The sequence below is a fragment of the Cicer arietinum genome, chromosome 2 (genome assembly GCF_000331145.2).
Source record: "Cicer arietinum cultivar CDC Frontier isolate Library 1 chromosome 2, Cicar.CDCFrontier_v2.0, whole genome shotgun sequence".
Lineage (NCBI taxonomy): Eukaryota > Viridiplantae > Streptophyta > Magnoliopsida > Fabales > Fabaceae > Cicer > Cicer arietinum.
This window is the reverse complement of record NC_021161.2, coordinates 45,309,744-45,320,407: the sequence shown is the minus strand read 5'-3', so window position 1 is coordinate 45,320,407 and position 10,664 is coordinate 45,309,744. Positions and strand designations below refer to the sequence as shown.

At 29.4% G+C, this 10,664-nt stretch overlaps 2 protein-coding genes across 2 annotated transcripts; one reads left to right on the top strand and one right to left on the bottom strand.

Moving 5' to 3' along the window:
- Nucleotides 1-6,068: 6,068 nt before the first annotated feature.
- LOC101499801 (microtubule-associated protein RP/EB family member 1A-like) lies at nt 6,069-7,646 on the top strand (the record flags this gene model as incomplete). Its single annotated transcript, XM_004503144.4, has 4 exons — nt 6,069-6,226; nt 6,651-6,876; nt 6,973-7,086; nt 7,185-7,646. Coding segments are annotated over 4 exons (777 nt in total), but the record flags the coding sequence as incomplete, so codon positions are not given.
- A 601-nt stretch (nt 7,647-8,247) lies between these two features.
- LOC101500125 (protein FAR1-RELATED SEQUENCE 5-like) lies at nt 8,248-10,498 on the bottom strand. The gene has a single exon (XM_027335935.2). It carries the CDS (start codon nt 10,420-10,422, stop codon nt 8,248-8,250), a length of 2,175 nt encoding a protein of 724 aa, XP_027191736.1. The 5' UTR covers nt 10,423-10,498.
- Between the last annotated feature and the right edge of the window lie 166 nt (nt 10,499-10,664).

Sequence of the window (10,664 nt, the reverse complement as noted above, 5' to 3'; positions counted from 1 at the left end):
TAATTTGAAAAGGAGCTTTTGGTGAGTAAGCCATTACTATCATACCTGTTGGCTAGCTAGGAAATTCAAGGGATAGATAACGGCACGAGTTACGTACTCTCAAATAATACTATTTAATTTTCTAGTTTATAAGTTGATTTATGAATAAATGTGAGTTCCAAAACAGAGAAAACAAAATAAGATAAATATTTACTAATTATTTTTTTAAAAGGGTAAACATGTTTTGAATCTATAAAATATCTATCTATTAAATTAGATTATCTTTGATGAAGAAAATAAAAAAATTAAAAAAAGACTAATTAAATTGAATCTGAAAAATAATAACAAAAATTACAAATGTAAATTTCTCTAATATTAATTTTTGCATTTTGATCTATGGTAGGAAATGAACAAACCATAGATAGATGGTATTAACTAAGGTTGGTCCTATTTTGTGGTTTTTATTATTTATTTTAATTAATTTTGTAAAATGATTCTTTTGTTTCATTGATAAAAAAGAGTGCTGAAAGTATTAGTTTGATAAAGACTTGTTGGTGTGTATTAAATTTTGGCATCATCCTAGCAGGGCCTTTTTTTTTTTAATTTAATTTTTAACAAAAAAAGAATGAAGTATAAAAATACCACCATTCATTATTTGCTATTAAGGTTGAGAATCTTGTCCTTCCAAATACTTGTCAACTTTTTTAAATGATTTTTCCTTTTTATTCATATCACTCTCTTCATTGATCCATGTATATCAATATGTTTTGCCTTTTTCTTCATTTCAGTGTGTACCTTAAAATAAACCTTTCTCAACAATGGAAAATTTTGGTTTGATGCATGCATCTGCAGCTTTCCATAATTCCATGTAAACGAGTATAGGGTGGGATAGGGGACTAGAAAAGTTAACCTGCATATAATTAATTCTAAATATTGTGTGGGCAATTTTTTAAAAGATTTATTAGATTAGCTTTTTGTCATTTTTTCAAAATATTGTTTGTCTATGTTAGATTTATTAGATTGACAATTCTGCCTTGGTATATTTCTTCTACCAAAATATTTGTCAAAGATTTTCTTATTAAAAATAAAGATTGTTTAATATGGTCTCGGTCTACGTATAAATCTTGCTTTTTTTTAATGTACATATTTTTTAATCACTTTTAAACTGTGATAATGTACATATTTTTTAATAAATTATTTCAGTAATAAAAAAGAGAGAAATATAATCTATCTTTTAAATATGTCATGATTTTGTAGAAAGTTAAATGTAATATAAATACAATTGCAACTCAACTCACAGATATATACAATAGTATACCCAAACACATAAATACAACCCATCAAATTCAAAATTTCTAAGAGCATGTGAAACATTTGTTTTAGAGCATGTGAAACATTTGCTTTAGAGCACAAGAAATCCAACACCAATTACACACACTTTCTACTTATATACATTTACTTTTTAACATTTAGAGCTTTCTACACCTATCTCACTATTATTAACTAACTTATTCATATTTAGCTACTATTGCTTGCTTTCGGAAAAGAAAAAGAAGATACTATTACATGCTCTTTATTTTATTAGAATTGAGTATTTGCTCTTTAATTGAGTATTTGCTCTTTATTTTAAAATGTTATTTTAGAAATAAGAATTTAATTTTTCTATTTTTATTAAAGATAAGAGCTTAATTTTATAATCCAAAAGATTAAAATTTAAATATCGATTAAAAAGTTCTAAAATATAATAATTATTAATACCACTTTAATTAATCATAAATTTTTTTAAAATGATAACATTACATTATTTTTTCTACCTCCTTTATGTGTCTTTACAAATTTCTTTATTTGATAGATTCTTTAACACGCTTATCAATTAGATGTATATTGCTTTATACTCATATTGTGGTCCATAGACTATTAGACACATATCTACTACAAATCCACATCATCTATACAGTAAGTTTTCACATAAGAATTCATATAGGTAAGCTACCTTTCATTTTCATTTGATGGTAGCAATTTCAATGGACCCCATGTCACGTGAGAGAATTCAATCCCCATAAATAGGGATATGGTAATTTGGAAGTTTAATAATCATTATCTTCTATAAATAAAATTATAATCATAATGAATGCTATATATTTTTTAAAATTTTATTATTCATTTCAAGTTTGGGTACGTATTTGTTAGAGACCAAGCACGCCACTCTCTAAGTGAAAAGAGCATGACCTTTTTAACCTTAATAGAAAAAAAAAATTCAATCTTGTTTTTGGTTATTTGAAAAGTTGTATAGAAATTAAAAACTTTGAAATTATTGTGTATTAATGGTTTCATAATATGTGAATAGTTTTTCAATTAAATATGATTTATTTTGTGATGCCTTTCATTTTCATTTGATGGTAGCAATTTCAATGGACCCCATGTCACGTGAGAGAATTCAATCCCCATAAATAGGGATATGGTAATTTGGAAGTTTAATAATCATTATGTTCTATAAATAAAATTATAATCATAATGAATGCTATATATTTTTTAAAATTTTATTATTCATTTTAAGTCTGGGTACGTATTTGTTGGAGACCAAGCACGCCACTCTCTAAGTGAAAAGAGCATGACCTTTTTAACCTTAACAGAAAAAAAATAAAAATTCAATCTTGTTTTTGGTTATTTGAAAAGTTGTATAGAAATTAAAAACTTTGAAATTATTGTGTATTAATGGTTTCATAATATGTGAATAGTTTTTCAATTAAATATGATATATTTTGTCATGATGAAATTATATTAAATACATGATAAAATAAAATAATTTTATCAAATTTATTATCATACGTGCACATCAAATATTAAATATGATAATATTTATTTTATAGTTATTATATTTTATTTTTATGAATGCTTGTCAAAGTTTATCCAAAATCAATGTATCTAAAGGCAAAATGATTTTCTAGTGGAAGATGTGCTTCAAAAGATTGTTGGTGTATCCTGTGCCATTTCCTTGATGAGGCATCTCATGTAGTTGAAAGCATTGTTTTTTCTTTCTTTCAAAATTATCGTTGATCGATTTTTTTTTTTTTTATTTTTTTATTTTTCATCTTAATATGTTTTGGATAAATCTACCAAAATCAATGTATCTAGAGGCAAAATGATTTTCTAGTGGATGATGTGCTTCAAAAGATTGTTTGTGTATCCTGTTCCATTTCCGTGATGAGGCATCTCATGTACCTGAAAGCATTGTTTTTTTCTTTCTTTCAAAATCATCGTTGATCAATTTTTTATTTTTATTTTTCATCTTAATATGTTTTGGATAAATCTAGTTGTGTTATATCATTGTTATTTACTATTGTTTTCTAGCCACTCTAAAACGCATTCATTTCAAGTTCTACTTGTTTGGATTTGTTTTTACATTAATCTATAGGATTTTCAATCTCTTTTACTCTATGCTTTATTGGTTTAAGCTATTTGAATGGTTGAGTTTAATTTGTTTGAATTAATGTATTGGATTTGTTTTATATGGTTGGGTATGATTATGTTAGTTCATTTAACTTCTAGTATAGTTTTTTATTTTGATATATTTGGCCCAGTTAAACTTTACAGAAAACAAAGATAGGATATGGGCTTAATCATGACAAAAAATTAAAAAAAAACAATTAAAAGGATATGGCCTTATCTCACAAAGGGTTATGTACCGAGCACCCCCCACTTGTACCTCCCACCCCTTCATCATCAAAGAAAATTCCAAATTGCCCCTAATATTATTAGTAAAAGCCCCAAAAAAGATTCTTTTTTTTTTTTCATCCATTTTATTCGAAAGTTTGAATTGTCCGAATTACATTTGCAAACATTTGAACCTCTGAAACTTTTGAAATCCAAAAGTAAGATAAATTTCGAAATTTTGAAATTTTTGAAATATTAACTTTCTAAATTTCGAAAGTTGTCATAAACATGAAACTTTCGAAGCTCATTTTTTCCCAAAGTTTTGAAACTTCCGAAAGTTTCCATGAACATGAAATTTTCGAAATTTAGAAACATTCGAAACTTTCTGAGAATCTGAAAGTTTCGTAATATAAAGTTATTCAATTTCAAAACTTTGCTATTCATTGAAAGTTCCGAAATGCATTTTTATTAGTAATAAATAGTAATGAATTAATACTAATAAATAGTAATATATTTATAGTAATAAATTAATAGTATTAAATTTGATATATAATTTCGGAAGTTTCTTGTCAGATTTTCTAAAAATGAATTGAAAATTTCGAAAGTTTGGAATTTTTTGAAACTTTTGAAATTGACTTACTTCGAATGTTTGAAATTTTTGAAAAATATGTGTTTTGGAAGTTTCACATTCATCCAAATTTTCGAAATCTTCTGGAAATTTTCATTTCGGAACTTTCATATCAAGGAAAGTTCCGAATGATATGTGTTTCGGAAATTTCAAGTTCTTCCAAACTTTCGAAACTTTCTGGAAATGTTAACTTCGAAACTTTCATATTCATCTAAAGTTTCGAAATTGGTAATTATTTCTGTAAAATATATTTCTAAAGTTTCTAATTTAACAAAAATTCCGAATAGATATAAAACTCACTTTTAATTATTCCGAAAGTTTAAAACTTTCGAATATTAAGAAATTTTTTTGTAAGTTTTGAAAGTGGGGGTGAGAGAGTGATAAAATAAAAATGGTAAAATAGTCATTAGAAAAAAATGAGGGGGTGAGAGGTAAAAATAGAGGTGTGCACGGTACAATTCTCTCTCACAAATTATATTTTTGTTCTTCATCTTTTTAATTGAGTGTGGCCAAATAAAATATACACTTTTAATATTTTTGTTTGTAGTCTATATTGTGTCTCTATTTACAATATTGTATGAGTCTACTGAAATAATTATGAGCTTGATCTTGATTCAAAGAATAATATGATGTCATATTTCTTACTTTATTTTCTTTTAACAAAAAAAAAATCAGATTAATAATATAAAATAGTAAATTAAAAATTACAATATAAATAAAATTTATACGATATAAATTTGTATATTTTTTTTCTGCCCATTCATCAAATATAATAATTGGACTTCTTGAATTTACGTCATTCCAAACTAAATAAACCGATTTACTAGACCTCTTCGATTTTTCATCTACGGTGAGAACATATGTTTTATATATGTTTTATTTTCTCCAAGTAAAGTGAATAACAAAACATTGAATCTTTTAGAAGTTGTTACAATTGTTTTATATACTGGCCTTGGTGATCTAGCATGTGTCATAGTAAAACTTCCACTAAAATGATGTTTAGGGTGTGGAACTTTAAGAGCAAAAGAGGGATAATTCAAATCCCTTTACTAATGTATTTATTGTGCCGGAGCAACTACTAGTATCTTCTGTGATTAATTGTAAAATTGTTTTTTTTTTAAAGCTTGTCCAAATAAAAATCTTATATAATCTATTTTAATAGCATCATATATTAAATCTGGATTCACAGCCGCAACATATTTAATTTGATCTATTCTATAAGTAAATTATGCATCGCAATCATTAATAAGACTTATCAAAGCAAGAAAAACACAATGATTTTTTTTGTTAGCTTAGAACATTCTAAGTAAATAATGCTCACCCAAATCAAATTATTTTAATCTCTTATGAAAAGTAAACATGCACTACATGTTTATTTTAACATAAACTTTAAAAAAACAAATAAAAGGAGGTAATATTGAACAATCATTCAAATATCTTCTTTATCTACGTCTTCGGTTTCACTTGTAAAAAATTATGAATAATTTATAATTAATTTATAATAACTTTAGAATATAAAATAGTATTAAATGTAACAACTTTTAAGCTTTATCTAAATCTTAATTTTTTTTTTATCATTTATAATTATTTAGTTAACAAAATGTGTTCAGTACTATATATTAATAAATTAAAGGTAGGGAATCTTAGAAGTCCATATCTTAGAGGTAGAAAAGTTAAAGGTAAACTCATCATTCTTTATTTTTTTTATTAATAATAATAACTCTACTATTTGGCAACTAAAATTTTAATGGCTGAGATCTTATCAAATATAAAAAATCTGTTTTAATTAATTAAAATAAAAACATAAATAAAACCCCTTTTTCTTCCTCCCTTCGCCGCCCCTCCTATCGCACTCCTTCCTCCCTTTGCCGCCCCTCCTCCTATCGCACTTCCTCCCTCCCCTCCCATCGCACGTTCACCTTTCGTCCTCGCGTGGCTTGCCTCTCTGTCTCTTCGCTGTGCCGGGTAATTTTGTGGACAGCACAAGTAATTTTGTCGTTACTCTAAATTATTTTGCTACCTTTGTTGAGAAATTTCTGATACTAACATTAATTACTTGGAATTGTTGTTATCTTCTAAATTGATGATTAGCTATTAAAATTGGAATTCTGTAATTCTAATATGATGATATGCAATTAGAATTCGAATTGGAATCCAAATTCAGAATTCTCTTGTTTTAGTATCGGTAATTGTTGATAATTAGATTAGATTGGATTGGGTTTGATGATTTAAGCTTGATTAGTTCAAAATTGAGGATGCTGAATGTCTTCATGATGATTAGTTAAAAATTATATTGGATTGTAATTGATTATTTAAGCTTGGTTAGTTTGAAATTAGGGATGCTGAATGTTTTGTAAATGATTTGACTATAACGTGGTTCTCGTTTCAGTTATAATCCTTTGGAGAAGAGAGAGGTATGCAAAGGAGGAAGGGAAGTGAGTAAAAAATCTGCACACTCTCAACCGTCAAACAAGGGTGGTTCTACTGCACAGAGGCCTCCATCTTCCCATGCTCGAAGGAATGATGTTTCGTCTACTGGAAACCCTGCAAATCAAGCTGCAAAAGTAACAAGGCCTTCACCTGCTGCTGCTGCTTCACCTACATATGATGAACAGGTATTATGTTTTTCCATCTTATAATGAAGAAATGTTGTCGAGTGAATTGTTAATGGTTGAAGGTTTGTCATAGATTTAACACTGATGTCAATGCAGATAACAGGATTGAAGTTATCTATTGATAGCCTTGAGAAGGAAAGAGATTTCTACTTTGCAAAACTTAGAGACATTGAAATACTCTGTCAGACTCCTGGGATAGAGCATTCACCGGTATTTTCTTTTTATTTTCAAATCAAAATCTTGACTTTTTGAGTAACGAAACCGGTAATTGTTGATGGGTAATTGATATCATGTGATTTTTGGTTCAGGTTTTTGCAGCAATACAGAAGATATTGTATGCTACAGATGACAATGGAAATGAGTTGGCTGAAGCACAGGCTATGATTTCTGGTTGTTTGCAGGAGCCAGAGCCATTGAGCCCTATTGCTGAGGTTTCTGAGGAGAAGAGCAGCTCTGAAACTCACAAGAGAAAGATTATTACCAATCCTGAGTTTGATGCTGCTGGCAGCGCTAATTTGTCTCCTAGACAAAGGCTTTGTGATGTTTCGGACCTTCACCATAGCGGGTCACCTCTCATGACTTGTTAAAGAAGGAAAATTAGAGGAATACTGTTTTGGTTACTGTAATTTCTGATTATGTGTTGAGTGACAATAATTGTGACAATTATATGTGGGTTCTAGTCTTTTATGTCATGAATATGGTATATGGTATATGTTGATCCAAAAATATAGCTATGATTATGCTTGGACTTGGCACTATTTTATTTTTCATTATTTGTGTTGATCACTCAATTTGCATATAATCATGAATTGTTTGATCAAGACTGAAGGGTTTTATATAATCATGTTTGTTTCTCATGTTTGTTTTGTGATAAACCAATATGAAGTAAAAATACAAGAGATTATATGATATATGAAAGTAAATAATTTATATAAATTGGTGCTTTGAACTAACACCAGATTGTTCAAACTAACACCAAGTGATTGAACATAAAATTGCCTCCTAACAAAATATTAATGTATAGAACATGCGGCCTAACAAAAGTCTCATAAAAATTGTTTAAAAGAAATTGTGAAGTCTTAATGCGTCAACTTGACTTAATTGTGTTATTTGAGTTGTAGTTTGATGTTGAATTTCATTGTCAACTTGGCTTGATTGTGTCATTTGAGTTGTAGCTTGATGTTGAATTCCATTATCAACTTGGCTTGATTGTGTCATTTGAGTTGTAGCTTGATGTTGAATTCTAGTGTCAACTTCACTTAAAAATTGGTTCCTATCTAATGGTTGCTGCACATTATAAGAGAAGTCAGATAAAGAATATTGTTAAAAAAATTGAATACATTGATGAAAAACTTACCGGTAACAATTGCACTAAATTTTCTTGCGATTTTGTTTTTGTGAGGATCTATTTCTCTTCCTAGATAATTTCTCAACCCAAGACTTAGGTCGTTTTTTATTCTGACGTGAACGATCTCGCTTCTTTATGCCTTTTGCACAACCAAGAGTGTCCAAGTTGTTGTCAATTTCATCATTTGCAATTGATATGGATACATGAATCATTCTACTTGATTCCTCATTCACATAAATTTTTGCCAACATATCATCAATTATTTTATTGGACTCTTTATAAACTTTGGACAAAAATACATAAGTTTCATGAGATTCTGAAGCTCTGTTGGTCAATTTAATCATTCGAGGACAAAATTCATTGTATCGCTTCATGAAATGGGCTTTTATGTCCAATTCAACATGTTTCACTTTCCAATCTTGGTTACTTCCCAACCTTGCATCTCTTGTCCATCGCTTTAATATATAATGTTGGGGAATTAACTTAATATTTATGGCATCTAAAACTTTCAAAGCATGATTGCATAAGATGCCATGTGTCTCAAATTTACGACAATCACAAGCAACTTTTTGATCCATAGGATTTCCCATTACTATCCTCTCTTTTGTGTTATCATAATTTGTAACAACATACAAACCTTCTTTCAAATCCTTTATGCAAGTGTCCTGATATTCCTCATATTCCTCTTGAAATTCCTCAAAAATTTTTGGAGTGTAAACATTTCCGGCTTGTACAAGCATACGAGCCTTCTTCATTTTCAATCTAGGTAGTTTATGTCTTGACTCAAAATCAGCTTCTGACTCATTGTTTCGTTTTCCATTTACAACCCTTTTAAAGTGTGTAAAAAATTGTACTAAATTTAAATCTGATTTCAAATGGTTTTTCAAGTCAGCATTAAAGCTCTCACTTAATTGAGTAGATCTCATACCTGCAGTGAATGTTTTCCGAACATAAGCCCATGCCCATTTTTCCTTCAATTGAAAAATCATATGTAGCCACGAATCTTTTGAAACATTATGCTCAACAAGTAAAGAATTCCATGCATTCAAAAATTCAGCCTCTTCTTCGTGTAGATCTATGCATGCTTCAAACTCTAAGCAAAATTGTGAACTCTTTTGATATAGATGATTTACATGCTTTAGAGCATTTTGTCTTATATGCCAAGTGCACAATCCATGAAATGTTTCTGGCACAACTAAAGAAATAGCCTTAGCCATTGCAGCATCTTGATCTGTTAGAATGGTTTTTGGCTTTTCTCCACCCATTGCTTTGAGAAACGTTTCAAATAGCCACTGAAAAGAAGGAATCGTTTCATCATATAGCAATGCAGCCCCAAAAATGATTGTTTGCCTGTGATTATTAAGTCCAACAAAACCTCCCAATGGTCGATAATCCTTATTTGTCTTGTATGTAGTGTCAAAAGTGATGACATCTCCAAAGTACCCATAATCATTTATCATTTGTGCATCTGCCCAAAATATATTTGTTATTTGTTCATCAACATCCATTTGAAATTCATAAAAGAATGAGGGATTTTCACTTTCTTGTTTGAAATACATTAATAATGCACCCACGTCACCATACTTTAGTGATTGCTTCCTTTTGGTTCGAAGATAATTCTTAAGGTCTTGTCTTGTAAAACCAACAGTCTCTATTCCACCGACTTGCTTTGACATATATTCATGAAAATCTTTTGGTCTCAATCCAGACTCATCTGCCAATATGATTTGTGATGCTTGTACCTCAGATATGTGTCGATGAGAACGAATCATATGAACATACTCTGGCGGTTGAAGAGGGTGGTTATGTTGAGCTACAAAGTCAACAACTTTATATTTCCCAATCTTCCGATCAAGTGAAATAACCATACGTGCTTTACATCCTGTTCTAGTTTCTGCTCTATGCTCCCCTACTGGGTGACCTCGTTTGTCAACACCTCGAATACCCTCTTTGAAGCATGTGAATCTTCTCGAAGTCAAAATCCCGTCTTTTTTGCTTTTATTTGCATATTCTCGACGAATACCAAATCCAATTCTTTTACTGTATTCATTATAAAATTCATAAGTCGTCGCCTCAGATTCAAACTTCATTTCCATGTGTGGTTGGCTATTGTCATTACTTTCTGGCACAATTTTGTCATGGATATTGTTCACCCATTTATCTACACAGTCAACTAGTGGATTTGATGATGGATTCATGTTTTCTGAGAATGAATGGTGTTATCCTATTAATATTATTTTGTAAATATGTTAATGTAATGAGAACCACAGGGGAAGAACTATAGAAATAAAAAAGACACGGTAAAAAGATTGTAAAAGTTTCGACAAAATCAACAACAATGACTTGTAAGATCAAAAGAGAAGAGATTATTTGAACAAACACCTGTAGTAATATTGCAGTGGAGCGGTGGTGTTGCAACTGTGTGGCAGTGCTGCGGTGG

Bases quoted from the DNA above. Each gene is read 5' to 3' on its own strand.
- LOC101500125 (XM_027335935.2), bottom strand. From the start codon at position 10,422: ATGAATCCATCATCAAATCCACTAGTTGACTGTGTAGATAAATGGGTG.